The sequence below is a fragment of the Thunnus thynnus genome, chromosome 18, assembly GCF_963924715.1.
Source record: "Thunnus thynnus chromosome 18, fThuThy2.1, whole genome shotgun sequence".
Classification (NCBI taxonomy): domain Eukaryota; kingdom Metazoa; phylum Chordata; class Actinopteri; order Scombriformes; family Scombridae; genus Thunnus; species Thunnus thynnus.
This window is the reverse complement of record NC_089534.1, coordinates 13,463,670-13,480,907: the sequence shown is the minus strand read 5'-3', so window position 1 is coordinate 13,480,907 and position 17,238 is coordinate 13,463,670. Positions and strand designations below refer to the sequence as shown.

General features: G+C 37.6%; 1 protein-coding gene across 1 annotated transcript in view; it reads left to right on the top strand.

Moving 5' to 3' along the window:
- Positions 1-7,692, top strand: part of il20ra (interleukin 20 receptor, alpha) — a 7,740-nt gene extending 48 nt beyond the window's left edge. Inside the window, exons 1-7 of the mRNA XM_067572831.1 lie at positions 1-304; positions 1,627-1,750; positions 2,101-2,306; positions 2,487-2,662; positions 2,796-2,940; positions 3,690-3,826; positions 4,719-7,692. The exon at positions 1-304 is cut by the window's left edge and continues 48 nt beyond it. Of these exons, the coding sequence (XP_067428932.1) occupies positions 256-304; positions 1,627-1,750; positions 2,101-2,306; positions 2,487-2,662; positions 2,796-2,940; positions 3,690-3,826; positions 4,719-5,915 (2,034 nt within the window). The 5' untranslated portion in view covers positions 1-255 and the 3' untranslated portion in view covers positions 5,916-7,692. The remainder of the gene's footprint in view (positions 305-1,626; positions 1,751-2,100; positions 2,307-2,486; positions 2,663-2,795; positions 2,941-3,689; positions 3,827-4,718) is intronic.
- Positions 7,693-17,238: the final 9,546 nt, after the last annotated feature.

Here is a 17,238-nt window from a genome sequence, read left to right as displayed (position 1 = left end):
TCGCAAGGTGTTCTTTAACTTTCATTATGAATCATAGCGGGTTTACCGGCTGGCTGTCACCTATACCCCTCCTTTCGGACTAAAACCTCCACTTTTGAATTTCCTCCTTGAATATTTGTTTTTGTGTCACTCGTGTGGAGAATCAGATCAGCGTTGTGCCGTGTGACAAGTGTGTAGTCGGAGTGGAGGAGCTGAGAAGCCGTCGAAGGTCGAATATGTAGGTCTTTCTTGTGAAAACGTGAAACCGTCCATGAAATGTGGACAGTTTTCATTTTTCTGATTCTCGAGGCTCTGTACTGTAAAGGTAAGGGTGCATTAAATTAACATTAAGAGTATAATTGCTGTTTTTTTCTTATTTGTTAGGCCTGTTCTCATGACTTCAAAGCACAATTACAACTAAGCTTAATTTTAATGGCCCTGAACAACTGTGTGTGTCTGTGAGGTAGAAATAAAGGGATTAATCAGAAATTGGCAAGGGCAATGTGCTGCAGATTCATGAAATCAATAATTGATATGAATCTCACTGTGGATCTCTGTTTGCCTAGTTTTATGAAGTGGATGCAAAAAAATCAGGGCTGTAATCAGGGCTGCAAATAACGATTATTTTCATTATTGATTAATCTGACAATTATTATCTTGATTAATCGATTAGTTGTTTTGTCCATAAAATATCAGAGAAAGATGAAAAATGTCAATCACTGTTTCCCAAAGCCCAAAGTGAAGTCCTCAAATATCTTGTTTTGTCCACAGGCCAAAAATATTCAGTTTACTATCATAGAAGACTAATTACACCAGAAAATATTCAAATTTGAGAAGCTGGAATAAGAGAATTTGGGGGGAAAAAGACTCAAAACAATGAATTGATTATCAAAATAGTTGCCAATTAATCAATTAATCGACCAGTGGTTGCAGCTCTACTTATAATACAAACTACTACCTGATTACAACTTGCATTAGAAGCATTATGTAAGTTGTTCCTGAACACTTATTGATCCAGACTTCTTACTTAGCTCTCCATATTGCTTATGCGCAATGGTGTGTCATGGCTGTGTAAGGTAGGCCTCAGAATTTGTTCACAGGCCTGTCATTTGGGACTGAAAATTAGCATGTGTGGAGCTCTACTTCAAGTTCAAATTCAATTTGTCACAGGTTCAAGTTCAGAGGTTTGTAAGCTGAAACCTGCACCACAGGATGAAACTCACTTTCATCAATCAGTCCATTCAGAAATAATTTAATATACTCTGATATTCCTTGTTACACTGTATTGTGTGATGTTTACAGATCGTGTCAAATAGATTAGTCATTGCCTGATGTACTGGAGGCTTTTCTACAAATTAACATATTTTTTTATGAACAGCAAATAATAGTAATGCAACATAATAATTGTCTAAAATCCCCGACACTGTGGGTTGGGCCAAAGTTTGAGAAACAGTTGATAACAGCAGCAGCTCTCAGTTTACATGTGAAATATTACAGGAAGTTCAAAGTTCGGCCACCTTGCTACCTAGACTCCCAGACCAAGAAATGAACATGTTACAGTTAGTCTAAATAGTTAGTCTAATGACAAGCATGAGGCCTTATAGATGCTACGTTTTTCAATCTCAAACTTTCCATCTTCTTCCTCAGTCTCCTCATCTCCTCCCAGCCCCATCAATGTCACCTTCTCTTCTGTGAATCTGTGGAACGTGGTGCATTGGTTCCCAGGACATGGCACACCGGATGACACACACTTCACGGTGCAGTATGCCATGTAAGCAGAAATTTCAGAGTTAAAATGAAAATGAATGAATAATGATTTATTTCCTTATTGGTATATTAGTCATACTGTAACTACATTGGACTTCAGCCGGTTAATGTTGAAATTCATCTATTTACATAGGTTATAGGTCACTAGTCTCAAAGGAATTTAAAAAGTAGCACAGAAAGAAGATAGGAAAACAAACAAAAGACAACCGAAACTAGTAACAAATAGTCTATAGAACCTGGAGTTTCATGCCTGAGGGGGAAATGAACAAGAAGTTGTTTTGAGATTACACCTTCCACTCTTATTGTCCCATAAGTCATCCTCCGATCTGTGTGTGTTTACTCTGTCTTTCTCAGCTACGGGGACAGAGTTGAGGGAAGCAAAGGAAGACGGGTGAACTGGAGGGCCGTGCAGCACTGTACAGAAATAGTGCGGAGCTGGTGTGATCTGTCCAATGAGACGTCGGACCTGGAGCAGGGGTACCACGCCAAGGTTCGTGCTGTGGGCAGGAGAGCATCGTCCAAATGGGTTATCACACGGAGATTCGATCCAAAGTCAGACAGTAAGTTAAAGTGACATTTTGTCTAAAGATGTGAGCTGAGATCTACTTACCTTTAATCTTTAAGTAAATACACCACTTATTTGGCTTAAGTAGATGGTTAAATAGGTGAACTACTTTGCATTTTTACCTACATTTTTTAAAATATCAACCAAAATAAAATATTTTTGTGTATCTCTATAGCTACTTTTGGGCCTCCGTTCCTTTCTGTGGAAATAGAGAACAACAGTGCCATCATAAGTCTGAAGGGACCAATGAAATATCTGCCCACCAACCAAACCCCGGGGATTTCCATGGCAACACTCTACCCCCATATGACCTACTACCTCTACATCCACAATACACGTCGTGACCAGATGGTGAGTGGACATATGTGGCTTGTCCCACCCTCCTTGGCATGGACAGGGTGTTAAATCAAGCACACCTGAGGCTCTGTTACAAATTTGCAACAGTTTGTTTAATAACGGTCGACTCTGTTATATGTGTTTGCAGCACCATATCCCAGTGGTCTCCAGTCCGTATAAATATCACCTGATGGAGTACGATACCAAGTACTGCTTCTCTGCAAAATCAAGATTCCTCTCCATGCCTGTCGAGTGCCAATCCTCAGCGTGGCACTGCATAACTATGTCTCGAGGTACAACCTTTGTTGCCTTTGTGTGTTTGTGAAAGAGATTATTGTTGTTATTATTGTATTGACCGGTAGAAAGGAATGTGATGGAACACAATATGGAAGCAAAAGATAGATTTAATTACTGAGATGATGTTTGTGCCCTGAAACATATTGTTTGTGTATTACTTTTATTTCCCAAGTGTCAATCAAGCAAAATAGTTTGTTTGTAGCTTAATTACAATGCATTGTAGACATTATACAATGCCCCAGATAGCAAAATTACTTTGACCCAGATATGGCCAACACTTGGCACTTTTGGCACTTTCTTCCGACCTACATACCGCAGAACAAACCAGATAAACCAGAACTGGCCCACATCCAGAATAAACATACCTGAGAGCACCGCATCTTTACCAGAGAAGGCCCACATTTGATTTGGGATATTTGGACCATATTTGCTACTTTACATGTGTGCCATTTCAGGCTCACATCCATTTTGTCCAGGCCAGAAGAAGGCCAGCAGTGCCACATCATTGCTGGAAGTGGCCCACTTCCGTATGCTGCCTGGGTAGTTTGACTTCATAAGTCCAGGAGGTTCAAGAATTTTTTTAACCTGATCCTTCACCTCAGGTCGAAACATAATAATCAGAAGTGGATTTGGAGCACTAATGCAATAAAAAACTGCAACATTTGTGCACTATATAGTATGTGTTTATCTTTAAACGTATGCATGTATGTGTCTGTGTGACACTCTCTTTTCTGTCTCCCTCCAGATCCTGTGATTGGACAGCTGCAGAGGGTGGTTGTGGGTATCGTTGTATCATCTGCGTGCATGTGTATGCTTTTGGTGGTTGGCTACCTTCTCTATCATTACCTGACGGGAAAAGGACAGAAGAGCCCATATATCTTGGTAATGCAAACACACACACACACACACACACACACACACACACACACACACACACACAAACACAGTGGAAAATTGTTCCTCCTTTTTTTGTTCCTCAAAATGATGAGAACAGGATTTGTTCTGATGGTTCTGTGGTTTTGTTTGTTTTGTATGAATGGTGTGAGGTATGTATGTATATAAGTAAGAGATACATATTTCGTGAAGCAATTAACGCTAAGTCCAAGAAGAATTTCCCTGAGGGGACAATAAAGTATATCTTAGCTTATCTTACAAATTATCATACAAATTGCATCGTCTCACCCAAGTTTTGTCAAAGTAAGACCAATGACATTGATAAAATAAAAACAAACAAACAAAAGAAAAACAGCTTATAAAACCAGGTAAAGAACATTGCACCAGTATTGCACATTGCAGTAGGATAGTAATAAAAAGTTACATATAAATGAACATGTTATGTATTTATAGATTCATAAGACAGTGTATAAGTGAAACCTCAAAGAACACAGTGATGCAAGGGGGGTGTTAAAGAGGATATTAAGCATTTACAAAATTACATTGATTGATTTATTTGTATAATTATCTTTATTTAATTTCATGCTTTCCATAATGGGGTTTTGCTTACAATCTCTTACTACCAAGATAAATAATAATACCGTGATATATAAGATATAAGTTAGGATGGTGTCAGGTTAATATGTAACGTAGATACATTCACATTCACAAGACATGAGGTACATTGATTTAATTTTTGTGTCTAATTGTATGTTTTAAATGAACTATGTGTTTTGTAATCATTATATTGTATTTCAGACATTTAATGTCAGTATCAAACCTGTTTCAAAAGCTAAAGATCCATCTTTTCATACCACACTTGTTCCCCTGTGACCTCCAGGACACACCTTCATTCCACTCTGCCCCTCTGACCTTCCCCCCTGAGAAACCTAACCTCATCCTCATCACTGTCATGAAAGATGAGCTATCATCAGTCACCGACAGCATCATCTCAAAGCCTGCATGCCCCAATAAGCTGCAGTTACACATCGCAGATCCCCCGCCAATTTACACCCCCCAGAGGTCTGAAACACCCCCAGAGCCTGAGGACCTCTTGGATGATTTGTCTGTTGACTACGGAGTTGTTGGCATAGCTGAGACCACTGATGGAGGAGAAGGGAAAGGAGGATATTGGAGGCAAGACGGAGAAAAAGATGGGAATAATCTGAGAGGTGAACGCCAGAAATGTGTAGCACGAGACCGCAACGACAAGAAAGAGTGGAGGATTGAGGATGATTGCCCCGCTGGAGGTTATGCTTCTCAGACAGCGTTCCCAAAGAAGTCAACCCACGCACACGTACACCTGCAGACACACACACAGACAGAGAGGAGCACACTTGTGCAAGCGCATGCATGGTCCGAGGTAAATCCAGTGTTACTGACCCAAACTCAGGCATCATTACAGTCTTTTCAGGGAACAAGCAAGAGTGAGGTGGACAGAGAGAGGGAGGATAGAGAGCGTTCAGGTTTATTTGTGAACATAAACCCACAAACTGGCTTCTTCCACATCCCTTTAAATCTGTCAACAAAGTGGGAGGGAGGGATGGAAGGAAGAACAGACAGGAAGATAGATGAAGGTGTGGGAGAAGGAAGTGAGAGTGAGAACGTACCCCTCCTTTGTGCTTATGCCTCTCAAAACATCAAACCCATGCCCACCCCCTACACCGGCCAATCACATTTCTTATCAGATGACCACAATGTTCTGAGACTGGCATCAGCACAGGAGGAGGAGGAGGAGGAGGAGGAAGGAGCTATTTGTGTTAACTGGGATCCTGAAACTAGGAAATTAGTGTTGCCAAAGATGGAGATCAACAAGGAGGGAGGTTTAGATGGGTTACTGCAGGGAGAGAGAGGAAGAGAGGACAGGATGGGAGGTGAGGAGGAGGTGAAGACGATGAAGGACGACTTGAGGTTGGAGAGTGTGTTTGTCAGACAAGCATCTGAGGAGGAGGCAGAGGCACAGAGAGGGATGGAAACAGCATGGGAGGCGGACGATATTATGACTAAATGGAACTTAGTGATCTCGATGGATCAGTAGATGATATTGATCAAGACATTTAACACATTATGACAAAAAAATAGCTTTTTGTCTGCACTTATCCACAAAAATCATGAAAATAACAATACAAAATCACGACTGATCATGAATCAGTCTCTTCAGAATACACATATTATGAAATTGAAGTCTTAGGAGTACTTAGTACTGTCGTAGGTTTACTTTTATACCTCTGAATGTTGCTTACTGTGAATTATCTGATCATCAAATTACAATCAATGTGAATCACACACATACACAATCACACATTGTCATCTATTGGGATGTAGTGCATTAATCAGCATATTCTGCATTTATTTGTGCTTGATATGAAATTAAAGTTCCTCTGAGAGATTAGTTTCATTTTATAGCAGAATATTTCCTATTTCTCATCATGAGGGTGCAGTCTGCCAGGATGTTAGCACTACACCTTAAGTTTGTTTAATGACAATGAAAACAATGGTAATGTAATGTCCTGTACGTCATAGTCACCACCATATCACATCATAGAGATTAACCCAACAAAGCACTAACAGACTATTCAGGACTTGTGTCTGGCACATGTTTGTTCAAAACTATAATCAAAATACCAAATTATTTTTATTATTATTTTTTTTTTTTTTTGTGGACACATTTGAATTTTTTTGTGATTTGAAGCTGTTCCGGTGGCACATAAGCACAATCAATTATTTTGATGTTTTCTTTTACTTTATGACTACAATGTCAACATAGTGTTCATAGATATGACCACATATCTGTGTTTGCTTGACACCTTTGTCCAATAGTAGCAGTTGTGGGTAGTTTTGGTTTTGTTTTAACATCACTTTGGATAAAACACTGCTACAGTATATTACATGTTATATGTTGAAGAACTGCAGTTCAATCAATACATTCAAGGCCAAATTAAAAAACCTGCTAAAGACCAATCAACTCTGTGACCACTGAGTCTAAACTTAATCTAAGGTCTTCTCGTTAGTGCAGGTAGTCTTGCTTTTAATTTGACAAGTTTACATTATTAATTTCTAATTGACATTGTGGGTGTATGTGATGTGCTGTCGTGTGTAGCTTTGTATTTTGTATTTTGTGTGGCGTGTTCTGTGTGTTTTTTGCTTTGTGCTGTTTGTTGTTGTGCTGTTGTATGTTTTGATTGTGGGGGACTGCGGATGTTAATTAGCTTTGAGCTAACTCCGGTGCAGTGCATCTTTTATGTTAAAAACTGCACACTGTCCTATTAAATAAATACAATCAATCAATTATATGAATATTATTGTTAAATTGGGCCAAATTATATTCAAAGTAATCCCACATTTTCTCAGTGATTACAGCATCCGTTCTATGCAGATCCCCCTTTGCTGAATATACTACATGAAGGAAATGCTTTTTGCTTGTGATTAATGTGTTGATGTATAGACAAATAGTACTTTTCTCTATTCTTTTTTACCCAATATGGAGGTTTTATTAATAATAAAGTTGCCTAACCTACAGAATGTATCAATATTATCTGTGCCTTTGCACAGAAAATTAATCTGTGAAAAAAGGGTCTGCAGTACAGAATTAAATGCAAGAGATTAATTTTGTTTCTTCAAATGATCAGACTTCATTCTTTGCTGCTGTCACTTCTGCATTCCACAACCACCAACATAAGCTTAAAGTAATAATTTAAAATATGTAATGAAGTACAGTGGACACTTCTAGTTGCATGTTTGTACCCTTGTTTGTTATTCAGAAGAATGCTACATAAATGATGTCCTATTATGTAATAAAAAAGGATATCAATAAACGTTGTTCCTCTTTCTAATTCTATTTGTTGTCCTTCCTGTGTGAAGGACGCTGTTATGACATATTATATGTTACTTCAAGATAATAACTTTGTTCCACCCAGCAGTTATCAGCATTGTGCTCGCTCATGGTCTCATTTGGGGAATTTCTGTGAGTAATTTCTCTTCCTGTAGACTGGTGACCTGAGTGTGTTGTAACCCACTGTAAAAGGGAATTGTAAATCAGTCTCCAGGGGTTTCACGTACATTTAGTTTCAGATTCATGTTTTTATACAACTCTGGTTCCCCGAGATGATCTTAATGATAAGTTTGGCTCTGTGCATGAAGTCGTATCCATTTTGTTGAAATCTCTTGGAAATAATAATAATAATATTGTGATATTTTTGTCATATTTTTGTATGTTGCAAGACAGAATTATTGTATATTCAAAATAAATAATAAGGTAATTGTGTTAAATCTATTCTACTCATATATATAATGTAATGGTTACAGATTTTTTTCATCCAGGAAACACTTTTATTTCAGTTTTTAGTGTCTTTTACATAACCTGTGTCCACATACTTGAGTACATGTCTTGTACCTTTATTTATTTATTTTTTTTTAAACATCTCTTTATTGTCTTTTACAAAACAAAACAAACAAAAACCCCAAACCAAACCAAAAAAAGACAATAAGATGAATGAAACTATTAAACAAACATAAACTGAACAATTACAACGCAGAGCGTTGCGATTAACACACACATATAAAATTAAACACACACACACACACACACACACACACACACAGCCCTATTAACAGTCAAAAAAAAAAAAAAACATTCAAAATTCTCCAGAACTTTTCAGAAAGTTTGTTTTTGGCGACATATCTTATCTTATCTTTTCAGGAGCAAAGTGAAAAGTCTTTCCTTTCAGTCACTGGGAAATTCCACAGGTTGTTTGTTTCTTCCATGTGCAGGCAATGTACTGTTTAGCTTCCAAACATTGAGCAGGGACCTTACACTGTTTGAAGTTACAAAATCATCTGGATAAGTATTCAGAATACATATTTTAGGATTAAGAGGCACTTGTTTACCAATAATCTGACTGATCAGATCCAGCACTTTTCCCCAAAAAGCAGATCATCTGCGGGCACTTCCACATACAATGAAACAGCGACCCCTTCTGGTGGTGACATTTAATGCATGTGTCATGGAACATGCCCCCTGACTTCTAGACGCTTTAAAGTGATGTCTTCTAAGGTAGACGAACGGGGAAAACTCCAAACTGTTTCGCTGCCTGGACATGATAAAACTTTGAAGAGGAAGATATTTGAAGAAGTGCTTTGTAGGAATTCCATATGTGGTTTTAAGTTCTTCAAATGACATACATTTATTTCCATTATAAAGGCCAGATACCTTAGCTATACCTTGCAGGTCTTATAAGCCTAGGTCTGCCTGGTCAAAAGTCTTCATTACCAAACATGAGCGAAAACTGGGATAACTGTTGTGTCTCGTCCAAATATGTGAGAGGACTGTGCCAAACCATTATTGTGTTTTTCAGGAAGGGTTTTTTTGTCTGTTTAATTAACTTTTTATCTACTGAGTGCATATACAAGTTTATAGGGACTAAAACTGACTGGGATTCAATTGTGACCCATGCTGAGGGATGGTCCTTAACAAAGTAAAACATCCCTGCTCTAATTTGAGCTGCACAGAAATAACATTAAAGATTTGGTAATTGTAGTCCACCTCTGTCATATGGTAAATATAACAAGGAAAGCCTAAGCCTCGGACGTTTATTATTCCAAATGAAGTTTGAAAAGGTTTTCTTTAACACTTGAAAAAGGGACGGTGGTGCGGAAATTGGAATTGATTTGGCTCTCAGTTTATGGAGCTCCACTATTAGCTGATGGCAGGGATTTTGGGAAATTTAAAGCTTGTAAAGCTTATCATCTGGCCTCTTAAAAAGGCTTTAAAGGCTCCCCACCTCACAGCTACAGATGTCTGGTCAATATTATTTTCAAAATACTAAGTCTATTTGTGCTCCAATAAACTCTATGAATTCTGGATCCCTAAGCCAAGTTGTCTGGAGACGCCATCTTGGGGAATGGTGCAAAAAGTTGGGGAATTTAAAAAGAAATGAAACGGAAGCATGGTCTGAGATTATTATGCTATCATACCAACAACTTAAAATTTTAAATATTAAATCGGCTATATAGGAAAATATTGTATACTATACAATATATTATTATATATAGCACTGATATTTTCATAATGTGGAGCTATTCATTTATTAATTTATTGATTTAAATAAAGTTTGAACTGAAAATCGAACTAAATGTAGACTTCAGGACATATAATCAAGGAAAAATCTGAATTAATTAAATATTGGGTCATAAAACATGGTCAGGATATACCGGCATCTTAGTGCAGAAATGACAGAGATTGTTCTGAATGTGTCAAAGACAATCAGTGACCTGGATAATGTTATAATCACACAGGGATGAATAACCAGGTTATGTTTCATGTCATATTCTGATCATGATTAAAAAAGAATAAGACACAACAGGGACTAGTGTGCATGTAAATTTAGGCCTACTAATTGACAGATAATGTTGATAGCATGACACAGAACAAGAGCTCATTGAATTTTGAATAATGTTACATTCAATTTCAGATAATAAAGCATTATAAATTGAAATTGTCATAAAATATTGTAGTTGAAAGATCAACTCCCTCAGGGATGTCAGTGGACTTCTCGCCAGCAAAATGGATAGATATGTTATTCATATTGTCTCAACAAAGCCATCAACACAACTGATACAGTAAGTCCTGCTGATTTATGAGTCTCATCTCTAAGCTCTTTCTATCAGTTATCATTAATCTAGTCACCAAAAAGAGCTCATTTTTACCTCGGCTCCCCCAGGAGGGTTACAGCTCTGGTTGGGAAAAAGAAACGAGGAAACATTTGTAATTCAATACAAAGGTGGTGCAGGGAGAGAATAATATGAGATAATTTTGGGAAACTGATATGAATGACCTGTTTCATCGAGGGAGTTGGTAGGTGTTTTGAAGAAATAAAAATATAAACTGGAGGTGGCTGCTGGGAAAGAAAACAGTAGTTAGTATAACATTCAAATGTTTTAACAGTTTAAAACATTTCTTTTTGAGTATAGAACAGATTTAACAAACCAGCTCCACTAAAGCAAAAGAAAAGGAGGAAACACAACAACAAAAGTCACCTTTTTTTTTACATTTTATATTTTTCAACCAACATGTGTCAGGACTCGAGTGAAGAGTAAAATGTAACTGCTGTTTTTCAAACGTTGATTCCTGCTTGTTTCAACAGGAGTACACCAATTATTTCAAGTATTTTTCCTACTTAAATCATATGAAAATATAAATACATTCAATGTGATTGAAGAAATCCAAATGTGTCCTGTCCAAAGTTTTACTATAATAATGTATTCTCTTTAAACAAATAAGAACTTTGAGTGTTTGAGTTACACCATACTGACCTCAATCCACCTTAAGAGGAACGCAGCCTAAATAAAACTTCTTTACATTTTTGAGCATCAAGCGTGAAATGTTTCAGTAACTGAGTGGCCACAGGCTGGCAGCAGAGACATGCGGAGATGAGAGGATGAGAGGAGTGGTGTGGAGAGAGATATACTCTTTGCTGTTTCTATTCTTTCTGTTTATTCCATTCACAGTTAATTGACATTCTTTGTGTCTTAGCATTATTTGTGTTTGTGTATCTGTATTTTGTGACGTTTGTAGATGGATGGATCAAACAGGGAGTCCACTGTGATTTCTTCATAGATTGGAAATGGGATGTAAAATCAAAGAGTGAGCCAGTTAGAGAAAAACAGTAAGCATGAAAGTGCTTTCGCCATTTTTTTTTTTTATTGGATTATCATATTCAAAAGTGTTGTCATTCATGTCTATGCTGTGCTTTTATTACCAGCTTGTTTATATATTTAAGCTTTGTGTTTTCTGAGAATACATCCTGTCTGTCTGTTAAAGAGGAAAATGTTTAACAAACAATATGCAACGCCTCTCTCTCCACATCCTCTCCTCATCCTGGCTCTTGACCAGTTCAGATAACAGACGCTCATTCGTCAAGTGATACAGTGTTCTCACTGTTGTATTGAGGGTTTCAGCTCTCCGGGATGACGACCCTGCCTGCAAGAAAAAATGCTTAACTGTTAAACAAACAGACCACAAAACAAATTAAGACAATTATAGCATAACGTGCATATATCAGACTATACATGTCTCACTAAAAGGAGAGTTACATCACAAGTGGAGCGGGAATTGATGGTGGGAAGTGATTCTGAATTCAAGAAAACAGGAAAAACTGTAATGTGTTACATAGAGAAAAATATTTGAATAAATTGAATGAACAAAAATAGCTACAAGTAATATTTCAGAATAACTTCAGGATTAAGTTTATTCCATATTTTTGCACATCACTAACACGTAAAACACAGTAAAACACAAACACAATTACGTGGTAATATAGCATCTCATATGGGGAATTGTAAATAACCGCAAGTCTCCTACTTACACAGAATTACAGAATGTACCTTTTTTTTAGAAGCAACTCAGCTCTTTACAGACAATCTGACCTCAGTCACAAACAATAATTAAAAAACTGGACAATATGGCCTCCCAAAACTACTAATTTGCGGCTTAAAGATAGACTGAAACTAATTCTACCTGTTCTCTAAAGGACCAAACATTTCTGCTACAGGCTAATGTAAGATAGAAGTGACAAAAATGTACTAGTAAAAACCTTTTGGCGTCAGAATACAGCATTAGAAAACTTGCCAAATAAAGAAAATGATGTGGACGAGCCCCCATTTTGTCACAACCTGGCTCAAAAGTGTGTGACAAAGGAGGAAGCCCACATATGGTCCTCAAATTAACACAAAATGTTTTCAAAAAATAAAGTATTCAAAGTGTTACATGAAACTAACTGTACTGAACTGTAACTAACTGTCCACGTCTGACTAAATGAGATCTGCTGTCTAGTTGTGTCAGTCGGGTGCCTGCTCTCCCTAAAAAACATACAGTTCCTTGATAACGTATCGGAGAATTTCTCATTCAGACAACTGTTACATAATAGTGATGAAAACGTTGTTTCCTGAATGTCATGCATGCACACTTCCACACACATGTATGCACACACGTGAAATGCACAGGAAGATAACCAAATTTAGCATAACTGGAAGAGAAGGGTGTTTTAAGACTGTATTTTAGAAATATGTTATATATTTAGTACAAGAATAACTTTATTTTTACGGTCACAGCACAGCACAGCAGGATGTCCTAGGTGTGCCGTGACTTGTCAAAGAATCAAGAAGAAATTAATCAGTCTTTCATGTGGGAAACACAACACATACAGGAAATATCAGATCACAATAGTGTGATATGTTGTGTTATCAAACTGTATAACAAGAATGTGAAATATTGTTTCTTTCTCAGCGATATCTCCAAACCGGCTGTTACGTAGCTGATACCTCTGATTGAAACTCATGTGAACAACTACAAAGGGTCATGGGTGTTGTTTTGAGACATTGAGGATTATTTTACGAAAAAAATCTTAATTTAAAGACATGCTTTTTACAATATATAAAAATACTCTGCTTTGAATAATAATCTTCTGTCTGATATGGTTTTTCCACCAAAAAAAAGTTAAAATACCTAACTGCTGGACACAAGATCTTCACTCTCAGTGTTAGTTACATACTGGATAGAGAAACTTTCCCTCTTCAGCAGACAAATGTGAGAACATTCGTCTAGTGTTAAGCTTTGTACAACGCAGGTCAAACATCCAAGTGACGTAGCAAACAGAAAAACAGATTTTCGAGTGGAGGGGGACTTTAATATAACATTTAACTTTTGAAAGTGTGAAATAACTTCATAACAGTGTTAGCATTTCAGTTAAATCAATTCTTGGTCAAAAAGCAGTGTATATCTGATGTTTTCCTGGTCTCCAAACAATATTTCTTGTCTTTCTAAAGGTCAAAGGTCAGGCTTGTGTGGCAAGGGTCAGGGAAGCCACAGCGGGACAGTTGACAACTTGAGGTAAACATATATATGTAGAATTCAGAAAAATGGGCTGGTTAGCGCAGTGTGCGTGCTTTTCTTTGTGTGTTTTTTTTTTTACAGGATGTTCACCTCATCCATGGCCTCCGTTTCAGTCAGGAAGAGGTTCAAGGTATGACCAACAGGATTCGGACTTACACTCCTTGAGTCACAGGATGCAAACATGACAGAGACAGTTGACCTGACATGCGAAATGTCATTCATTGTCTTTTTCTAGGAGTTTTTATCAGGATCTAAGTCACCTACACGGCACTACAACACTGCGTGGAGCACATTTTTCGGTTTCCTATTTTCAATTTTGATAATCACACTTGCAGGTAGTGTTTATATAACTCTGCAATCACTGCAAGATGTCTGCTTTTGATATAATAACATCTGGATAAATTGAGAGGTAATTTCAATGGACCATGGTACGTTGTAGGAACAATGTCATTGTTGAAAAGTGAGAAAAGTCACCAGTGTTGATTGAAATGTGATGAATCAAATCTTATCCTGTCCTGTTAGATGATGTAAAGCACCATCAGTAACAACAACTCTTTAAGTAAAACCTTTGATTATCCTTTAGATTTGTATTTTGTTTTGTTATCAGGCTCTCACTTGTCTCCATAGGAACAAACACACTGCAATTAACAGCACGGTGTCACCACTCAACCGACCTTGTGACTACTCCACCCTCAGGCACAGGCACACACACACACACACACACACACACTCATCCGTATTGAGTTGTGACTCATGAGTCACATGTAAATGTGTCACTGCTTCAGCCAGGTGCAATCCCCCAGCAGAGAGACCTCGGGTTGGGTCGTCAGTTCCAGCAAAACAAAACAGGCGGTGTTTACTGGTGTGAAGCTGGTGAGAGATTACATCCTTGTCGCTGCACGAGCCACTCTCATTGGTCGGTCAGTGCTCCGGCAGAGTGGGAAGGGGTCTGTTACGTCCTCCTGGTGAAGCTCATCGTTGGCAGGTGAAACGAAGCAGCTGACAACAATAACTGTCACAAAGGTCGCACAGGTCAGTCTGCAGCCCCCCTCAGGTCAACAGTGGGGTTACAAAGAGCAGTGCTTTAGAAATGAACAGAACTGGAGTTACAAAAGTGAGGAAAAGTGGAAAAAGCTTATAATTATTGTTGACTCATTTCTACCTGACACATCATGACAAACATTTATATTTGACCAAGTTTGGTTGAGATTTTTGTTTTAAAACAAAAAATGAACATCTGCTGGAGACTGGCATCTACATTATAACGTTACAAGTTAGAATTCAATAAATTAGAGAACATATCAATGAAAAGTCAATTTACACTCTATCATCTGATGTGCATGTGGCATATTGCAGAGGTGAACAACAAAGCCTACTGCACAATCTGCACTATATTGCCCTAAGAAGCTATATTGCAGAGTATGATAATATACTGTTGATAATTTATACAATTACATTCTATATATGATTGTTTTGGCAATTTAAAACAAAATTCACATAGCAGTAAATAAAGCAAAAGAAACGCCAATGATCATTTACCTATTTCTTATCACTTTATTAAAGATGAATGCCTTCTGAGATAAGTATTTCTTATGACATATGTTTCCTTTGCTTTATTTAATATACTTTATGTTGTATCATGATGTTCTTTCTTTTAATGAGCTGGACCAATGACCTGTAAATGTGTATAATCAATATATTATTTAGGGTGTTTATTAACTTTCTCTTCTTCTCTCCTACATGACATGAAAACTCCTTCTGCTGATGAAGACACTGAGATGTGGCTGAAATCTCTCAGAAAAGCTGCTAAATGGACCTTAATCATTAATATATACTTGAATTATGACAAAATTTGTCAAACTTTATTTTTATTTATGTTTTTTTTTCCCTAACCTGTAGTTGCAGGATGGCATTAATGTATGTGTCGTGTGTTGGTATGTATGTGCGTGAGTGAGTGCATCATCTCCACCCAGTGTTCTGAAATACCAGTTCCTTTGGGTGTGTGGGTGTACACGGTTAATCCTGATGTATAGCTTCCTCATGCGTACTTCTCCACCAGACAAACACACACATCCATCACACAGATTCACAGCACGCACACACACACACACACACACACACGTTCATACATCACCGTTGACAGACGTCCAACATTTACAACCACTGACAAACCAGTTCAAGATATACCATGTTTCCTCCTGGAAAGATAAGATAACAGCCGAAACCAGCATTTCAGCTGTCTCTGAGTTTGTTTTTTTTTCTCTGACTCTCTCTCTCACTCTCGCTGTTTGTCTGTCTGCCTCTCGCTAGCCTATTTCCCGTCTCTCTCCATCGTCTCATTTTTCCTCAACTTCCAGGAAAGACGAAAATACAATACTTAAAATAATTGCCCCCTCTCACCCTAAAATTAATGATTTTCTCCCCCTAAGAGGTGAGTCCCCACAATGTTAGGAATACCTGAACAAAACACACACACACACACAGGCACACACAATCCTAACCCTATTTACATATACAATATATGATAGGATGTGTGTGTGTGTTGGTGTGTGTCGATGTGTGTGAGGGTCAAGGTAGGACAGACAGGAAATGGCAAACAAGAACAGAACTTCCTGTGCGAGAAGAGAGAGTGCTGCATCTTCCTTGCATATGGTGTGTGTGTATGTGTGTATTTAAGGGGTCTTTGAGTCACAGTCCAAGGGGATGCTTTGACTTCCTGCCACACACACACACACACACACACACACACACACACACACATATACATACAGAACTCCCTAGATAATACAGTAATGTCAGTGGTCCTAAACTTATATCTCATGCAATGTTTCCTGTCATTCGTAGCTTGTGTCACATTACGGTCAATGTTACTGGAGAAATCTGTTTCTTGATGACAATGTGGCGACTGCACTCACACATTCATACTGTTGTTAAAGGTTATGGACCTCCTTGAACTAAGCACAAGATAAGGAAGAACGTCTTGAGAAATAACATGTAGGAATTCATTTTTCCTCATCACACTTCCACCCTATGTTTCATTAGTTGAAGCTAAAAACGTGTTTTTTATAGTTTGGAGAATCTCTTGGGTTTATCTCATTATCACTTTTTCTGAAAATGTAATCTCCATTCTTTACATATGTTGGGATTTATTTGCTCCCTACATTTCAGTTAAGTTGTCCAATTTGAATCTCATGACTTGCACATTAGAGAAATGACTTCAAATTGTTCAAGCTTCCAGAGTGAGTTCACTATAATCAAATAATTTACTCTATAATTACATTTCAAATCTTTCCTTCATTATTGAGTTAGTTTTGTCATACAAGATATCATCTTATTAGAGAGAAAGCCTACAGTCTATGTACTATATACAACATCTATATCAGATTTTTCCTCTACATCCAGACAAATATGGGACAGCATCTCCATTAAACAGTGAGATTACTCCTAACACAAACCAAACAAAGTCAGTAAG